The sequence below is a fragment of the Schistocerca piceifrons genome, chromosome 8 (assembly GCF_021461385.2).
Source record: "Schistocerca piceifrons isolate TAMUIC-IGC-003096 chromosome 8, iqSchPice1.1, whole genome shotgun sequence".
NCBI lineage: Eukaryota > Metazoa > Arthropoda > Insecta > Orthoptera > Acrididae > Schistocerca > Schistocerca piceifrons.
The window spans coordinates 386,239,461-386,259,557 of NC_060145.1; the positions used below are offsets into that span (position 1 = coordinate 386,239,461).

The window sequence follows — 20,097 nt, forward strand, 5'->3', positions numbered from 1 at the left end:
CTGCAAAAAGGTGGGAATTTAAGGAGATGGGACCTGGATAAACTAAAAGAACCAGAGGTTGTACAGAGATTCAGGGAGAGCATAAGGGAGCAATTGACAGGAATGGGGGAAATAAATACAGTAGAAGAAGAATGGGTAGCTTTGAGGGATGAAGTAGTGAAGGCAGCAGAGGATCAAGTAGGTAAAAAGACGAGGGCTAGTAGAAATCCTTGGGTAACAGAAGAAATAGTGAATTTAATTGATGAAAGGAGAAAATATAAAAATGCAGTAAGTGAAACAGGCAAAAAGGAATACAAACGTCTCAAAAATGAGATCGACAGGAAGTGCAAAATGGCTAAGCAGGGATGGCTAGAGGACAAATGTAAGGATGTAGAGGCCTATCTCACTAGGGGTAAGATAGATACCGCCTACAGGAAAATTAAAGAGACCTTTGGAGATAAGAGAACGACATGTATGAATATCAAGAGCTCAGATGGAAACCCAGTGCTAAGCAAAGAAGGGAAAGCAGAAAGGTGGAAGGAGTATATAGAGGGTCTATACAAGGGCGATGTACTTGAGGACAATATTATGGAAATGGAAGAGGATGTAGATGAAGATGAAATGGGAGATACGATACTGCGTGAAGAGTTTGACAGAGCACTGAAAGACCTGAGTCGAAACCAGGCCCCCGGAGTAGACAACATTCCATTGGAACTACTGACGGCCGTGGGAGAGCCAGTCCTGACAAAACTCTACCATCTGGTGAGCAAGATGTATGAAACAGGCGAAATACCCTCAGACTTCAAGAAGAATATAATAATTCCCATCCCAAAGAAAGCAGGTGTTGACAGATGTGAAAATTACCGAACTATCAGCTTAATAAGTCACAGCTGCAAAATACTAACACGAATTCTTTACAGACGAATGGAAAAACTAGTAGAAGCCAACCTCGGGGAAGATCAGTTTGGATTCCGTAGAAACACTGGAACACGTGAGGCAATACTGACCTTACGACTTATCTTAGAAGAAAGATTAAGGAAAGGCAAACCTACGTTTCTAGCATTTGTAGACTTAGAGAAAGCTTTTGACAATGTTGACTGGAATACCCTCTTTCAAATTATAAAGGTGGCAGGGGTAAAATACAGGGAGCGAAAGGCTATTTACAATTTGTACAGAAACCAGATGGCAGTTATAAGAGTCGAGGGACATGAAAGGGAAGCAGTGGTTGGGAAGGGAGTAAGACAGGGTTGTAGCCTCTCCCCGATGTTGTTCAATCTGTATATTGAGCAAGCAGTAAAGGAAACAAAAGAAAAATTCGGAGTAGGTATTAAAATTCATGGAGAAGAAATAAAAACTTTGAGGTTCGCCGATGACATTGTAATTCTGTCAGAGACAGCAAAGGACTTGGAAGAGCAGTTGAATGGAATGGACAGTGTCTTGAAAGGAGGATATAAGATGAACATCAACAAAAGCAAAACAAGGATAATGGAATGTAGTCTAATTAAGTCGGGTGATGCTGAGGGAATTAGATTAGGAAATGAGGCACTTAAAGTAGTAAAGGAGTTTTGCTATTTGGGGAGCAAAATAACTGATGATGGTCGAAGTAGAGAGGATATAAAATGTAGACTGGCAATGGCAAGGAAAGCGTTTCTGAAGAAGAGAAATTTGTTAACATCCAGTATTGATTTAAGTGTCAGGAAGTCATTTCTGAAAGTATTCGTATGGAGTGTAGCCATGTATGGAAGTGAAACATGGACGATAAATAGTTTAGACAAGAAGAGAATAGAAGCTTTCGAAATGTGGTGCTACAGAAGAATGCTGAAGATTAGATGGGTAGATCATGTAACTATTGAGGAAGTATAGAATAGGATTGGGGAGAAGAGAAGTTTGTGGCACAACTTGACCAGAAGAAGGGATCGGTTGGTAGGGCATGTTCTGAGGCATCAAGGGATCACCAATTTAGTATTGGAGGGCAGCGTGGAGGGTAAAAATCGTAGAGGGAGACCACGAGATGAATACACTAAGCAGATTCAGAAGGATGTAGGTTGCAGTAGGTACTGGGAGATGAAAAAGCTTGCACAGGATAGAGTAGCATGGAGAGCTGCATCAAACCAGTCTCAGGACTGAAGACCACAACAACAACAACAACGCGTTAGTAAAACAAGCTATATTTCGTATGTGCTGCTTTTCCTGAACCCGAGTAGCTTCATAGAAATAATTCTTTTTTTCCTTACAAACGTCATAATGTTCAAGTTTAGACTTCCTCTATGTTCCTGCAGCATAAGGGCGTTAATGATATGGGTAAACATACGTAATATAACATTTGCAGTGGTTGGAAAGAACTTCGAAAGACTGGAGTGTCTGTTTACTGAATCGTACTTCAAGATATAGAAAAGCTAAATGTTTTTGTAACAGGTGGTAGCAACATTTAGTGACTGAATAAATTAATATAAATATAATTTCTACAAGAAGAAGACACAGTTGGCAACCTCCTATCGCGAGAAACTGCCTCGGGCTCGGAAATACCTCAATTAACTACAAATAAGTGTTAGACTCAACGAAGCCTCACTATGCTACTCGCGGTTGTTATTGGAGCGCTAATTGGCCGCACTCAGAACCCATCAGCTATGAAAGGTTAACACTATTACGCCAGACGACATTGTTGGTGAAATCTGCAGTGACGTGACGCAGCTTCAGTGACAGTGAATTTCACTTATTCTTCAGCTTTCGCAGCTATTGGTTTGAACTTAGAATTTTCGGCACGTGCGATATTGACACCTGGCTTGCACAGAGAGGGTCGCAGTGCTGGACTTGTTTGTGAGTCATCTCGTGTAAATTTGGAAAAGTTTCGATTATTTTGTACCATGGGGGCCGCTACAGTTGTGGACTTCGAGTATTTTTGTATAGTATTTCCAAACAAAGAGTGGGTTATAAATGAAGAAAAACAAGGTCTTTTAGGAGAAATGCTAAATATTTTAGCTGGTGGTATGCAGAGGAATTCGAAGAAAACATTCCATACAGCATGTATCTAATTTTTTATTTGTTGCAGCGATACAGCCATCAAAGTGTAACCAAAAAGATACTCGCACAAGGTGTTAAGCAAAGCCAAATAATTGAGTTTAAAGTATATTTTCACAAGATCCACCACCGACCTCAATGAACGTTCAAATTCTCTTGACAACACCATGTCTAGCTCTTTTGAGGTCGTCTTGGCAGCACTATTCATAATACGACCGATCACTATGTCACTTGTGTTTATTTTTTCTTTGCAGACTTCTTCTTTCAGCCGTACCGGCTCCCAAAAATTAAAATGCGTTAAGTCTGGAGTTTTTGGTGGCCAAGAAACGCGACCATTTCTGCCGATCCATTTTCCTGGGAAGGTTAAGTTTAGACGATGTTTCAATTGGCTACTAGAATGCACAGGGGCCCCGTGATGCTAGAAGAACATATCCATCCCTGTAGCCAAATTAACCTCTTCCAATAAGCCTAGAAGCTGGTTTTTAAGATAATAGAGATCAGGAGGTCGTGTAAGACGAAGTGGCAAATCATCATTCCCAATAAACTGATAGTCTATCATGCCGCATCACACATTTATACTTCTTGAAAATGTGTTTCCACAAAGATATGTGGGTTTTCGTCGGACAACTACTGTGAGTTACGAGTGTTATTTATACATTCACGAGTGAAAAGTGGCTTCATCAGCAAACAGAACTAATGAGATTACTTCACAATTTGGAATTAATCAACGGCAATCAACTCTTTAGAAGATGTTAACTGTAAGAGAGGGCCTGAAGGCCCTAATCTGTTCACGCCACATAAACAATGGATAAATAAATCGGCTGTAAACGATAGGGACAGCGGCTGTGTATCCCTAACGTCCGCCGTATTCTTGTAAGTGGAATACTGATACGTGTAGAAATTCTGCGTGTTTTTGTTGAAGGACTGCACTGAACAAAGTCTTATTCTCCTCCAACACACTGTTCATGTATCTGAGAAAAAATTTTGTTACCACAGGGTGAAAAGTATTTAAACCGACAAACTCTGGAAGGTTGTAGGGGACATCGAAACAAATATTTTTCCCTAATGTCATTTTTCCTATGAGGCTTATTTAAACCGGTGGAGGCCGTATTACACTCTTCAGTTGTTAGAGGCGTATTAATATCTTCACTTGTTAGAGGGCGTATTACGCTCTTCAGTTGTAGGCAACTGCTGTTCACCAGCGTAGTAGTGCATTGTCTCTGTTTACTAATGGAGCGATACACATGGAGTGAATGCACTGATATGGTTAGTGCGTACTACGTAGCGCACCACAACGGACGAGCTGCACAGCGGGTTTATCAACAACAACATCCTAATCGCCGTATCCCGCATCATACGACCTCTTCTGCTGTGTACCAACGTCTGCGTGAGACCGGGTCATTTAGCAGATTACCTGGACAGGGACGCCGTCGCACGGTAAGAACGCTGCAATTTGAGGAAGCTGTCCTGCAGCATGTGGAGCGGGATCCTTCAATCAGCACTCGTGTAATTTCACGTAAAATGGGGACGAATCAGACGAATGTAAGAACAGTCTTCCGAGAGCAATTGTTACGTCCATTTCACTTACAGCGTGTCCACAACCTGGAACCAGTTGATTATCCACCCAGAGCACTGCCTGAATTGCTGGAAGACGTCCCGCTCCCTACAAGACAACGCATGTGGTTCCAACATGACGGGGCGCCGTCGATTCCTGGACCGACGGTTCCCAGAATCGTGGATTGGCAGAGGTAGTCCTGTACCATGGCCTGCTGGATTCGCAGATACGTCCCCTCTGGACTTTTTTGTGTGGAGAGAGATGCGCAACCTTGTTTACGCAACTCCTGTTGCATCAGAAGAGGATCTGGTTGCCCGGATAGTAGCAGCAGCAGTAACAATTCAGGATACTCCTGGGGTTTTTGCCCGTGTCAGACAGAACATGATCCGACGGTGTAACCTTTGTTTACGTGTCAAACGGCTAGTGTACGATGTGTTAGATAATTTTACTGTTGCACCAGAGCCGGAGAGGACGCAGGTCTGTCCTGCATTTTTGAAAATCTACTGTAATTGAAATTGGGTTGCGTTAATGTGTTGTCTCTTGGTCATAAAAAAATGGAGATGTGTTTCTTGGTTTGATTAATTTGCTGCCAGAGAAATCTTCCTCTGCCGGTTTAAACACTCCTCATAGGAAAAAACGACATTAGGGAAAAATATTTGTTTTGATGTCCCCTACTACCTCCCGGAGTTTGTCGGCTTAAACACTTTTCACTCTGTATAGTTTATACAGGGACCCCGTCATGTTGGAAGAACATACCCATCCCTGTAGCCAAAGCCTAGGACCTCATTGTCGAGATACAGTCACGTTCAGAAAAAACAGAATATACACTCCTGGAAATGGAAAAAAGAACACATTGACACCGGTGTGTCAGACCCACCATACTTGCTCCGGACACTGCGAGAGGGCTGTACAAGCAATGATCACACGCACGGCACAGCGGACACACCAGGAACCGCGGTGTTGGCCGTCGAATGGCGCTAGCTGCGCAGCATTTGTGCACCGCCGCCGTCAGTGTCAGCCAGTTTGCCGTGGCATACGGAGCTCCATCGCAGTCTTTAACACTGGTAGCATGCCGCGACAGCGTGGACGTGAACCGTATGTGCAGTTGACGGACTTTGAGCGAGGGCGTATAGTGGGCATGCGGGAGGCCGGGTGGACGTACCGCCGAATTGCTCAACACGTGGGGCGTGAGGTCTCCACAGCACATCAATGTTGTCGCCGGTGGTCGGCGGAAGGTGCACGTGCCCGTCGACCTGGGACCGGACCGCAGCGACGCACGGATGCACGCCAAGACCGTAGGATCCTACGCAGTGCCGTAGGGGACCGCACCGCCACTTCCCAGCAAATTAGGGACACTGTTGCTCCTGGGGTATCGGCGAGGACCACTCGCAACCGTCTCCATGAAGCTGGGCTACGGTCCCGCACACCGTTAGGCCGTCTTCCGCTCACGCCCCAACATCGTGCAGCCCGCCTCCAGTGGTGTCGCGACAGGCGTGAATGGAGGGACGAATGGAGACGTGTCGTCTTCAGCGATGAGAGTCGCTTCTGCCTTGGTGCCAATGATGGTCGTATGCGTGTTTGGCGCCGTGCAGGTGAGCGCCACAATCAGGACTGCATACGACCGAGGCACACAGGGCCAACACCCGACATCATGGTGTGGGGAGCGATCTCCTACACTGGCCGTACACCACTGGTGATCGTCGAGGGGACACTGAATAGTGCACGGTACATCCAAACCGTCATCGAACCCATCGTTCTACCATTCCTAGACCGGCAAGGGAACTTGCTGTTCCAACAGGACAATGCACGTCCGCATGTATCCCGTGCCACCCAACGTGCTCTAGAAGGTGTAAGTCAACTACCCTGGCCAGCAAGATCTCCGGATCTGTCCCCCATTGAGCATGTTTGGGACTGGATGAAGCGTCGTCTCACGCGGTCTGCACGTCCAGCACGAACGCTGGTTCAACTGAGGCGCCAGGTGGAAATGGCATGGCAAGCCGTTCCACAGGACTACATCCAGCATCTCTGCGATCGTCTCCATGGGAGAATAGCAGCCTGCATTGCTGCGAAAGGTGGATATACACTGTACTAGTGCCGACATTGTGCATGCTCTGTTGCCTGTGTCTATGTGGCTGTGGTTCTGTCAGTGTGATCATGTGATGTATCTGACCGCAGGAATGTGTCAATAAAGTTTCCCCTTCCTGGGACAATGAATTCACGGTGTTCTTATTTCAATTTCCAGGAGTGTACTTTCTGACTACAGATAGGACGTTCATATTCACAGGACATGTATATCAGTATGTTCTGCAGGAATGCTCAGCATTTCAGTCACCTCGGCTCGGCAAGTGTCATCTTGCCAAGTAAGCACAGAGTCCCGCATGGGCCATAATAACTTGCTCCATACGTGATGGCATCGACGCACATAACGCGCGAAAGGCGTCCTGTGCTACATTCATCTATGCAGCATTCACCTAGTACCAGAGTTCATCTGTGGTGATTGATATTGGGTCACAGTGCTGCACCTATCTTTTCACTATATCCTCACACATTTCCGATTGACGAAAAGTCTGCTAACTTGACGGGCCATGGAAAAAGGGTGACATCATGTGACACCAAGAAGGCACATGTTGTGCAGCAACATGTGGTCATGCATTGTCTTGCTGACAAATAGCGTCTGGGGTGTGTGCAGAAAGGGTATGGCTGCGGGTCGCAGGATGTGAATCACGTAGGTTGCACTGGTCATTGTGATTGTACCTAATAGTATTCCTCACCATAAGGCCTTGAGTTGGCGCTATAAGTTTTGTGCGAACGCAGTCACTGTGATGTCACCAGAGACATATATGGGGGGCCGCCCGCATTGCCACCCGCGCCGCCCCCGCCAGTCAGCTCGCACACTATTCGTTTGTTTCGTTCATCAGTCGACTCGACTGAATCGAGTTATCGAGTGGTTGTGCTTTCCTATGTCCGCGTCCGTGTCATCGTATTAAATAAAACTTTCTTAAACTTTGCATATGACTTGATTAATTTTCATTACGGTAAAAGTAAAGGTAGCTCAAGATATCTTTAGCGCACCCTCCTTGAGGTTTTTCTGTATCCGCCACTGGATGTCACTCCCCCTTTCTGAGGCGAACCAACATGCGGCCATCATTTTCAAACAGAACGTGACTTTGTCCGAAAACACTACCTGATACGATTCCTACCCCAGTGACGGTGCACCATACACCACCGCCGTCTAGCGTGTTCCTCACATTCGTCAAAGGTAGGCGTAGAAGCGGACGACGCGCACGTAACCCGTGCCGTAATAAACGGCTAGTGTACCATGTGTTACATAATTTTACTGTTGCACCAGAGCCGAAGAGGACGCAGGTCTGTCCTGCATTGCCATTCGGATGAGGTGTCGATCTTCTCGGGGGAAGGGGGTGGTCTGGATCGTGCGACCTCACCCATCTCGTCATGCTCTATGGCCTTCCGTAAGCCATTCTGCACTCAGTCATTATACTGCGAATCACTTCGTCCCACACGAGCAACAATTTCCCGGATGGATGCATCACATTCTCTCGAGCCAATAATGCGCCCTCTTTTAAACTAAACTGATCTGACGGTACGGTTCGTGCATACGTCTGCAAGGCGTCCTGCACTGCTGCTCAAGTCACACTGATCCATTACCTTCGGTTTAAAGCGACGACGAGAGCCGCCGGTATGTTTTACCAGCAGGTGGTGTTGCGCCGTGATATCGATGTTGACCTTGAACTCGCTGCCCGACATGCTTTAAATGCTAATCATTTCTGCAGAACACGTTAATGTACATGACCTATGAATATGAACATCCTATCTCGAGTTGTTCAAGGTGTTCTGTTTTTTCTGAACATAAGTGTAGTAGAGATAAGGGCCATGAAAGGCATTGTGACAACTTAAACATGCCCAACTGATAGTCGGCGTGAACAATAATAAAAACTTCTTGGTTGGATAGATTAGAACTCTCCTCCCGCACAGGCCATGAGGGTCCGAAGGTACCGACTGGCCGCCGTGTCATCCTCTGCCTACAGGCGTCACTGGATGCGGATATGGAGGGGCATGTGGTCAGCACACCGCTCTCCCGGCCGTATGTCAGTTTCCGAGACCGGAGCCGCTTCTTCTCAATCAAGTAGCTCCTCAGTTTGCCTCGCAAGGGCTGAGTGCACACCGTTTGCCAACAGCGCTCGGCAGACCGGGTCACCCATCCAAGTGCTAGCCCAGCCCGACAGCGCTTAACTTCGGTGATCTGATGGCAACCGGTGTTACCACTGCGGCAAGACCGTTGGCCCCAGGATAGATTAAGTAACCAATAAAATGGGATACATGTTATATGGAATGTTTTACTCGAATTGGTCTATACTGCCAGATACTAAAATAGTTACTACTCCTCCTGAGACACCCTGTATATTGTGGAGATAGTGTCACCACTGAGTAGCAAACACAAAACGCATTTGAATTACACAAAATAGTGGAGTACCTTATGATGGGAACTTCTGAGTGCTCCTTTGCTCTTGCATAAGTTAAAAGGAGCGACAAGCCTGCACAATTGGCGAGTGACATGGTAATCGATGCTAGGGATGGCGGTTATGGCCGAAACAATCGGTTTTCGGTTATGTCTTTTTTTATCCCAGTTTAATCAGACTGTCAAAACCGCTCAAAATAACCTGTTTTTGAAATAACCGATTCTCGGTTTTTTATTGCTGTTATTTCCAGTAATAAACTTAGACTTCGAACAAAGATTGAAAAAATTCTGTCGGTGAAGGAGTAGGAGATCTCGATCGATAGCAGTTTGCGGAAGTGGCAGAAATTGGCCTCATTGTCTCCAGCGAAGATGGCGAAATTGAAGGAACAGGCATGGCGACGGCGTGAGCGAAAGTTCACACGTTGATGACTTCCCTGTATCGTCAGTTTTGGATTATATCAATTTTTCACCCTGAACCAACCACAAAATTAACAGATCAGTTATTATCCCAACTTTATAGCGCATCAATAAAATGATAGATGTAACAACCAAATTTAAATTCTTTGCCAAGGAACATTGTTAATGATTTCTCCTTCCATTACGTCGCAAGCTCGCTTTACCACCTCCCTTTCTTCATCTTTTAAAGCAAATGGATCACTGTGCTTCATTGCTACCGTACTTTGTAAAATACTGCCAAAGTATCGAGGTGCCATTGTGCAGTATAGCGATGTTAGAGAGCCGCGCAGGGTAGCCACGCGGTATAGGGCGCCTTGTACGGGTCGTGCGGCTCTCCCCTCCTCCCCTGTCCCCCCGCGGAATTAAAAAAAACGGAAATTTTGCAAATAAACATAACTCGTTTTTAGAAATAGTTTTATTTAAAACCAAACATTTTAGCACTGCTGCTATGTCGATTGATATACCTGTATGTTTTTTTTTTTTTTTTTTTTTTTTTTACCTGGTTGTTGTTGTTGTTTCGTTGTGGTATTCAGTCCAGAGAATGGTTTGATTCAGCTCTCCATACTACTCTATCCTTTGCAAGCTTCTTCATCTCCTAGTACCTACTGCAACCTACATCCTTCTGAATCTACTTAGTGTATTCATCTCTTCGTCTCCCTCTACGATTTTTACCCTCCACGCTGCCCTCCAATACTAAATTGGTAACCCCTTGAGCCTCAGAACGTGTCCTACCAACCGATCCCTTCTTCTAGCCAAGTTGTGCAACACATTCAAGCCTGCAGGTTGCGCTGCTGTATTTGACCACGAACGGCACGTCTGCAGTGTCCTCAATACGTCGCAAGTGTCAGCCGTCGTCAGAAAAGTGTTCTGTATAGTTACGAGTGCATTATGTCGGAGCTAAGTGAATATGAACGTGGGTGAATTGTTGATGCTCGTATAATGGGTGCTTCCGTAAACAGCAGACCCAGAGTGATTTTTCAATAGACACCGTATTGAAGATTCACATCGTGTACAGGGAAAGAGGAAAAAATCAACCGCTCGGACGAAAGTGTGTGTTGAGTGATCGTGACGGAAGATCATTGAAGAGTACTGTGACGTAAAATCAGATGACGACAGCAGCAAAAGTCATTATACACACATCAAGAAATGTTTTGCATCACCCCGGTTCCAAGAACTCCTGAAGATAGACGTTGACTGTGGGTGTTATATCACAGACACGGTCCCTTTGACTGTTCTGAGATGTCAGTAAACCCGCCCAAAGATATAAACAACCATACATGAGCAGAGCCTATTAGACGGAGGGGGTCGGACAGTCGATCAGTTCCAGTCATTCCACCAGGAAGGAGGTACACAGCTAGTGTTGTCTGCACTTCAACCGTGCCTAGAAGGTCGATACCACGGTTCGATCGCGTCCGCATTGTTACTTTGTGCCAGGAAGGGCTCTCAACAAGGGAAGTGTCTGGGCGTCTCGGAGTGATCAAGGCGATGTTGTTCGGACATGGAGAAGATACAGAGAGACAGGAACTGTCAACGACCTGCCTCGCTCAGGCCACCCAAGGGCTACTACTGCATTGGATGACCGCTACCTACGGATTATGGATCGGAGGAACCATGACAGCAACGCCACCATGTTGAATAATGCTTTTCGTGCAGCCACATGACGTCGTGTTACGACTCAAACTGTGCGCAATAGGCTGCATGATGCGCAACTTCACCCCCGACGTCCACGGCGAGTTCCATCTTTGCAACCACGACACCGTGCAGCGCGGTACGGATGGGCTCAACAACATGCCGAATGGACCGCTCAGGATTGTCACCACGTTATCTTCACCGATGAGTGTCACATATACCTTCTACCAGACAATCGTCGGAGACGTGTTTGGAGCCAACCCGGTCAGGTAGAGGTTCCCTGATGTTTTGCGGTGGCATTATGTGGGGCCGACGTACGCCACTGGTGGTCATGGAAGGTGCTGTAACGGCTATATGATACGTGAATGCCATCCTCCGACCGATAGTGCAACCATATCGGTAGCATATTGCTGAGGCATTCGTCTTTATGGACGACAATTCGCGCCCCCACCGTGCACATCTTGTGAATTACTTCCTTCAGGATAGACTAACGACATCGCTCGACAAGAGTGGCCAGCATGTTCTCCAGACATGAACCCTATCGAAAATGCCTGGGATAGATTGAAAAGGTCTGTTTATGGACGACGCTGCACACCAACCACTCTGCGGGATCTACGCTGAATCGCCGGTGAGCAGTGGGACAATCTGGACCAACAGTGCCTTGATGAACTTGTGGATAGTATGCCACGGCGAATACAGGCAACCATCAATGCAAGAGGAAGTGTTACTGGATATTAGAGGTACCGGTGTGTACAGCAATCTGGATCACCACCTCTGAAGGTCTCGCTGTGTGGTGGTACAACATGCAATGTGTGGTTTTGAAGAGCAATAAAAAGGGCGAAAATGATGTTTATGTTGATCTCTATTCCAATTTTCTGTACAGGTTCAGGAACTGTCGGAACCGAGGTGATGCTAAACCTTTTTTCTTTTTATGTGTGTAGAAGGTCGTCCCAAGCCTACGATTCAGACTGCTTGCTGCTAACAGTGAAACATGGCGAGGATTGTTGATGATTTGGGCGTCCATATCGTGATATTCCATAGACCCCACGTTTACTATGCAAGGGCGCAGTACTGCCAAGGATTACGCGACCATTTTGACTGATCACGTCCGTCCTATGGTACAGTGTCAGTTCAGCAACAGTGACGCTTGTTCCAAGACGACGGGCCCCCTGTTTACACAACTCACATCGTCCAGACGTGATTTCGTGAGGATGAATGTGAATTGTCGAATCTCCCCTGGCCACCATAGTCACCATATCTCAATATTATTGAGCGTTTGTGGTCTGCCTGGGAGAGATGGGTGCTTGATTGCTATCCACCTCCATAAATGTTATCTGAATGTACCACTATTTTGCAGCAAGAATGGTACAAAATTCCCTCGAAAACTACACAGGTGCTGTATTTACACCGGGAGATCAAAAAGTCAGTATAAATTTTAAAACTTAATAAACGACGGAATAATGTAGATAGAGAGGTAAAAATTGACACACATGCTTGGAATGACATGGGGTTTTATTAGAACCAAAAAAAAAACAAAGTTCACTAAATGTCCGACAGATGGCGCTGGACAGCAAAACGTCAGTGACTGCGCATGACAATCGTGTATAAAAGGAGCTGCAATGAGAGAGAGAATCAGATGCGCCAGCAGTTGCAGCATGTTGGCGTTACCTGGAAAGGCGCTTTTAGTGAAGCTGTGTTATCAGAATGGGGAATGTGCTAGTTCAGCGTTACGATCCTATCGCCATAGGAAGGGCATTCGAACGGGTAAAGGTCCGTTGACAAATGCGGCGAGAATTATTTAGAAGTTCGAAGCCACGAGTTGTTTAGACGATAGACCCCTTAGTGACCGACCGAGCACAAGACGTAATGCTGCTGAGACAGCTCAGGAAGAAATGGAGACTGTAGCGGGTTCGTCTATTCACGGGGAAGTCAGCGCTCGTGCAGTCAGACGTCGCACCGGCATTCCGTACACTACTGTTTGGTTGGCACTGAGGTGTACCCTCCGATGCTATCCGTACAAAATCCATCGGCATCATGAACTGTACCTGGCGATTTAGTGAAGCGGAGGGCATTTGCGGTGTGGTTGAGTAAGGTGTTGTGGACCGACGAAGCTCAGTTTCTCGCTCCGAGGATCTGTCAACGCCCACAACTGCAGAATTTGGGCTACCGAAAATCCTAGAACTGTCGTGAAAACTCCATTGCACGACGAGAAATGGGTTGGATTTACCACATCTACCGTTAGCGGGCCTTTTTTCTTCGAGGAAATTCGTGATTCTGGTTTTGTAACTGCTACCGTGACGGGTGAGAGGTACGCCGATACGTTACAGAATCGCATCATCTCCAGTCTGGCTGATAAACACCTGCTGGAACGTACGATGTTTATGCAGGTTGGCGCATGAAAGATCTCTTGCGGACGTCGTTTGGTGATGATCGTGTGCTCAGCCGCCACTTTCCCAGGTCCCCATACCTCAGTCCGTGCGATTATTGGCTTCGGGGTTACCTGAAGTCGCAAGTGTATCGTGATCGACCGACATCTCTAGGGATGCTGAAAGACAACATCCGACGCCAATGCCTCACCATAACTCCGGACATGCTTTACAGTGCTGTTCACAATATTATTCCTCGGCTACAGCTATTGTTGAGGAATGATGGTGGACATACTGAGCATTTCCTGTAAAGAACATCATCTTTGCTTTGTCTTACTTCGTTATGCTAATTATTGCTATTCTGATCAGATGAAGCGCCATCTGTCGGACACTTTTTGCACGTTTGTATTTTTTTGGTTCTAATAAAACCCCATGTCATTCCAAGCATGTGTGTCAATTCGTACCTCTCTGTCTACATTATTCCATGATTTATTCAGTTTTCAAATTTATACTGGCTTTTTTATCACCCAGTACATTCAGAGACGACTGAACCCTGTTTTGAATGCATACTGTTTCCAACACAGTACTGGGCACGGTCTTTTGTTGTGTTTTTGGTTTATACGTATTGTTGTACAACGCCTACACTTGCTGCCAACAATACCTCACGGTCAGTGTTGCCAATTTAGCGACTTTGTCGCTAGAAATGGCGACTTTTGTCTTCGTCTTAGCGACAAAAAAACTTTTTAGCGACAAAAATTATTTAGCGACTTATCTGGCGACTTTTGGACTACTAACGACTTTTGAAGTACAAATCAAAACTATTTTGGGCCAGTATTTTCATTAACAAAACTAAGATTTTAACTATAGAATGGGTACTACACTGACTTTGTTCTAGATTTAAGAAGTTAAATTAAGTTCTTAGCAGATCATGTAGCATTGTTCAGCATTTAGTAAATCTGAATGTGAGAATTGCCTACAGAGTAAGAAAACCTTGACTATAGAACAATTCATTATTCATTACATACTAGCCTGTTATCGTCGATAGCGTATTGATCTATAGTTCTTCAACTTTTGAACTCCTTTTATTTTTCGAATTGACAAAAAATATACGTAATATTAAGTATAATAAAATACGTTTCTGTCCAGCAACCTCTAATTTTTCGAAATGTTAACTAACAGTGAAATTATTACCACATGCACAGTGGTAACGCAAGAACAATTCGGTGGGGGTACCTCAGACATTATTACGTTTTAAACAATGAACAATAGGACTGATATAGAGTTACCGAGTCGAGTGAGTAGATTGTTTCATGACTTCTAGTTCGCCTGAGTTTTGATGTATTTTCAGTGATTATAAATTGATGAAACTTATGTTGTGGCGGCTTACATAATGGATTTACCGCAGAAGAAGAAGCAGTACGCTCAAAAATATCGGGATGCGTGGGAAGCAGAACCTGAATTCAATGGGTGGCTGAAACGAGAGTTGGAGACTTATCCAAGGCAAGATGTCATGTATGTGCAACAGAGTTTGTGATATTAGAAAGTATTCGAAAACTATTAAGCATAAACAAAAAATTGATTTTAAAAAAACACAAACCACCTTACCTGTGAAAATTGTTCCGAAAACTACAGTTGGAAAAGCAAGCAGAGCGGAATGCGCCTTTTCTTTATTTATTGCTGAACATTGTTCTATTTTAGCTGTAGATCATTTAGGAATACTGTGCAAGAAGGTGTTTTCCGCTGATGAGGGCGCTAAAAACATGCAGTTACATCGTACGAAGTGCACTAACATTATAACTGGAGTTTTGGCTCCATATTTTACACATTGGTTGAAGATATAGGTAGCCAAAAAGACAGCGTACTAATAGATGATTCCACAGATGTATCAATATCTAAAATGCTAGGTATCGTTATACGGTACTATAGTGTAAACAACCAAACCATTAGATCAGCATTTCTCAAACTCGCTGTAGTAGAAACCGGAGATGCAAGAAATCTGGCTGCTGTTCTTGCGAATTCTTTGAAAGATCTCAAACTTCCAATCGCTAAAATGGTAGGAATTGGCACAGATAATGCTTCTGCAATGGTTGGAATAAACAATAGGCTTTTCGAACAACTCAAGAGAGAATATGGTTTGTAGCATTTGGTATTGATCCGTTGCATTTCGCACTCTCTTCAGCTTGCATTTTCGCACGCCTCAGTGAATACCATACCTAGAAACATAGAGTTTCTTGTACGGGAAACCTACAATTGGTTCTCCATTTCACCCAAAAGACAAGAGGAATATGAAAAGGTTTATGAGACAATAAATTGTGGAAAACAGCCAATAAAAATTTTGAAGGTCTGTGCAACACGTTGGCTTTCAATTGAACCAGCAATACGAAGAATTCTGGAGCACTGGGAAGAACTAAAGCTACATTTTTCACTTGCCATGGTTCAAGACAATTGTTACACTGCCGATCTTTTGTACAAGATGTATTATGACAACTCAAATCATCTTTACATGTTTTACCTTAAACATGCTTTAAAAGACGTACAAATAGCAATAAAAGCTTTTCAAGGAGAAGACAATGACCCCACTAAATTACTACATACACTTGTATTTCTCATGCAGTCGCTCGGACAAAACATAGTTTTTCCAACTGTTGATTTGTTGACAAAACCAGTTCCAAGCGAATGTATGAACGCAAATCCGAACCTTAGTTTTATGTTTGAACAGAAATTGTCTGAGGCAAGTTTGTCTGAAGAAAATAAAGTTTATTTGAAGAAAAGGTGCATTCAGTTTAGTCTGAAACTCACAAAACAAATTCAACAAAGACTGCCAAGTAACGTTACGATCCTGAAAAAAATGTCAGTGCTGAATGTTGAAGAAACACTAAAAGTGAATAAAAATAATGCTGTAGCGGATGTAGCCAAAGAATTATGTTTTAGTGGCGATTTCATAGACGGTGTGCTGCAAGAATGGCATAATATCAACTTCATTAGGTGGAATAACACTACTAACACTGTTCGATTTTGGAGTGAGATTTTGCAGTATAAAAATGCCGCAGGTGAGAATCCTTTTTCTTTGATTTCACAACTAGCAATGACTGTTCTATGCCTACCGCATTCACATGCAGAAGTGGAAAGAGTATTCAGTTCTATGAACATTATAAAAACTAAACAACGTAACAGATTATCGTTAAAGACAATTAATGCTTTGATCATATTGAGAGACCAGTTGGAGAAACAAAATAAAGATTTTGCATCTTTTGGCATACCGTCAGACGTATTGGAGCTTATTGGAACGAACAAAAGTTACTCTTTTGCGACAAAACCAATCGAACTGCAACATCATCTTTTGAGCGATGTTCAACCCTCTACATCAACTACAGTTCTGTCAGAGCATGAAACAGAAGAGTTATTCTATCTTCTGAGTGACGACGATGAATAGTTCACATACGGGTATTTATATATTTTGTTTCCTAATTTGAGTTCTTGCTTTCTTTTGTTACAAATGTAGTTGTATATTTCTAGTATATTTGACTACTGTGATTGATACAACAATGTATGTGTTGTTTCAATTATGATAGCATGTTTAATTAAACGTTAGTGTATTTTATATGTATGTTGTTGCAAGCGATGCGTCATTTAATTAAGACAATATAGCAATTACGTATGAGACAATTTTTAATAATATTTTATTACCCCCCCCCCCCTCCCCATTGGCTTATTGCACCATTCAAATTTTCTGTACAACTCTAGTAAAATCAGTTTTAGCGACTTTCTAGCGACTTTTGATATTGAATCTAGCGACTCAGGTTTTTTAGAGTTGGCAACACTGCTCACGGTTCGTGAGTTCACTGGTAGAACCGGCAAAGCACAGAAACCTGAGTCAGACAAGACAGAAAACGAAAGACCCTACAAAGAGAAAAAATGTCAGAACGACATAGCCGAAACGACTGAAAGAAATACTGTTGTCCAGTTACACACTCGAATAGCCGTAGCCTGCAGTCACGTTATGTTCAATTTCATGTCGTGTGAACTGTAGGTTCAAATGGCTCTGAGCACTATGGGACTTAACATCTGAGGACATCAGTCCCCTAGAACTTAGAACTACTTAAACCTAACTAACCTAAGGACATCACACACATCCATACCCGAGGTAGGATTCGAACCTGCGACCGTAGGCTAACGTTGGTGCTGTGGGCAGTTTGTTCCTGCTATGGTCCCAAAATAATTTGCTTGATACTTCTAAATCTTTCAAAGAGTGCTCGTTTTTACATGTTTACCTGCCAGGTGCCGAGCCCGAAAGCCGGCATGATCCGCCCGTTGTTGAGCTTCACAGTAGGTGCGAACGAAGGCATGGCTGTGGAGAGGCGGAAGACGTGTGACTGACAGAGCAGTTGTTGCTGGCAGGTGCCAAACGGTGCGCTAATATAGACTAATATAGCGTGGCGTTGCACAAGCGATGCTTCGATCACAGCAGATTAGGAGCGCGAGAAGGGGTCGGGGAAGCTATGAGATAGGAAGAGACAGATAACATCACCGGCTTCGAGCACGCGCTGAGCGGAAGGACAAGTTTATTTTTGCCTAATCGCTCCATTGATGTTCCCCGCCTTTCACGATGACAATTCAAAAATCCAGACTTTCTCTCGTATTACGAGGGACGTCCAGAAATGATTTTCAATTTTCTTGTTTCACAAGTACCTCTCAAACTACGGGTACGTCCCCGCGTAGGATGCTGAACTGATTCTGGTACATCACGCATACTCTATAATGCAGATGTGAGCACTGTATGCAGTGAAAGGACAGAAGAGAAGGCAATGTAATAGATCAGTAGTCATCAAACTGCGCCCCGAATCATGTATTCGTGCGGTCCGCTGTTTACAGCAGTATTTTTTGATACAGTAATGTGCATCTAGCAACTAACAGCATAAGCCAAAATAGTGAACTAACGCTAAGAGCTTACTTAATAGTCAAGTTTTCTCCTCAGTAACAAATAAAAATATTTACAGAGATAGTAGTATTACAAGATGTATTGAATTTTAATTGACATACGTTAATTCGGGCATGAGCCAATAAAAGTTGTTGGCGTATCTCAGAGACATGGGGGTAAGTAGAGCGGCTACTGAGGAGTTACAGCAATAATTCCCAAAATCGGGGTAGTTACGTCCTGAGACGTAAAACCAAAATTTTTGAGAGATACAACAGAAGTGCTCAATTCAGTTTCAGTCATGAAACTAAATTACCTTTAAAAGCCATTTATGTTATCTCTAATTCGTGAGATTTGAATACTGATTACACAAGTTACCAAAAACACATTTTTAAATACTAGCATTCACGTGTGTCACAATGTGACACAATGTCCACTAGATATATACTTCTAACCATTCATCTACGACAGTAAAATGGAGACTTATACATGACATATACTTAAATATCTCATTAAAATGCCTTTTCTGCGTTGTAGACAGTTCCCATAATAGACTAGAAACTGCCTCATTATTCACTTCGCAACAATAAACGAACAAATTGACAGCGCAACACAACAGTAGCTACATAATGGCTACTCCACTAATGTAGGGCCTACAAAATAAATAATAATAATAATAATTGTTATTGTTATTATTATTATTATTATTATTATTATTAGCGGCAGTCTACAGACACAAAGCATTCACAGCCTGAAGTTGTCCAATATCTGCCAATTCAGAAGTAAGGAGTCCACCAATCAAGTGATTTTCCGGCAACAAGTTTAGTGCCTGCATTTCAATTTGATTGATTTTAAATGAGGGAGAAGTAATGGACAGCAAGCATTCTTTTATAACAAGTGGCTACCCTCAATGTGCGTAATTAGCTTTCTTTACCGAGACAGAGTTGTAGGTAGCAATCGCGATGCACTGACATTTGCTTCGTCGTTCTATAAAAAATGTGGTGTTAGAAATACGAGGTACCAATTGTTCCATTGTCTCATTAATTCATGGTTTAATGAAGCATCTACAAACACTAAATATCATTTATCTTTCGTCATTTAGAAAAGGAACTGTTCAAAAGAAGATTAGTTAGGCGCTGATGTTTGATGGTTGATGTTGGTGGTGGTATGGGGGGCAGGGGGGGGGGGGGGGAGGGGGGAAATGGGGGTAGGTGGTACCAGCTAATATCAGATTCTACTAAGGGGGAATGTTCTCAGAAGGGCTGGAAGCACTGGGTTAGAGGATGTAAGAGGGGAAATGTTACGTTGTTTGTCTTCCAGTACTGACAACTCGCGGGCGTGCGCTACACATACCAGTCAGATGCTATGGCGTAAATTTTGACACAGAAGTAATAATGATTCATGAATGCACATTATACAGACGATCATCTTCAAATGCGGTACATATTTTTAGCTAGGAGTATGGAAACTGAACTAAGGTTGTTGTAAGACAATGCAACGGGTAAAAGAAAAATGGCTTTCATGTTGCATAATGCATTTAAATATTAGCACAATTAATGTTGTTAATCAATTAATAATATGACAACACAGATAACACAACACTTCATCAGGCACTTACAGTGTCTGAACTTTGGGGTTGCTGAGTGTCAGTATTTGTAGTGCTGGGAGCCAACTTACTGCGCCCTTACTGTAGCTTATCTGT

General features: G+C 43.7%; 1 protein-coding gene and 1 pseudogene across 1 annotated transcript in view; both read right to left on the reverse strand.

The window, feature by feature from the left end:
- Positions 1 to 17,835, reverse strand: part of LOC124711752 (aldo-keto reductase family 1 member B1-like) — a 77,520-nt gene extending 59,685 nt beyond the window's left edge. Inside the window, exon 1 of the mRNA XM_047241964.1 lies at positions 17,752 to 17,835. Coding sequence (XP_047097920.1) covers positions 17,752 to 17,826 — 75 coding nt within the window. The 5' untranslated portion in view covers positions 17,827 to 17,835. The remainder of the gene's footprint in view (positions 1 to 17,751) is intronic.
- Positions 8,740 to 8,854, reverse strand: LOC124712849 (annotated as a pseudogene).
- Positions 17,836 to 20,097: the final 2,262 nt, after the last annotated feature.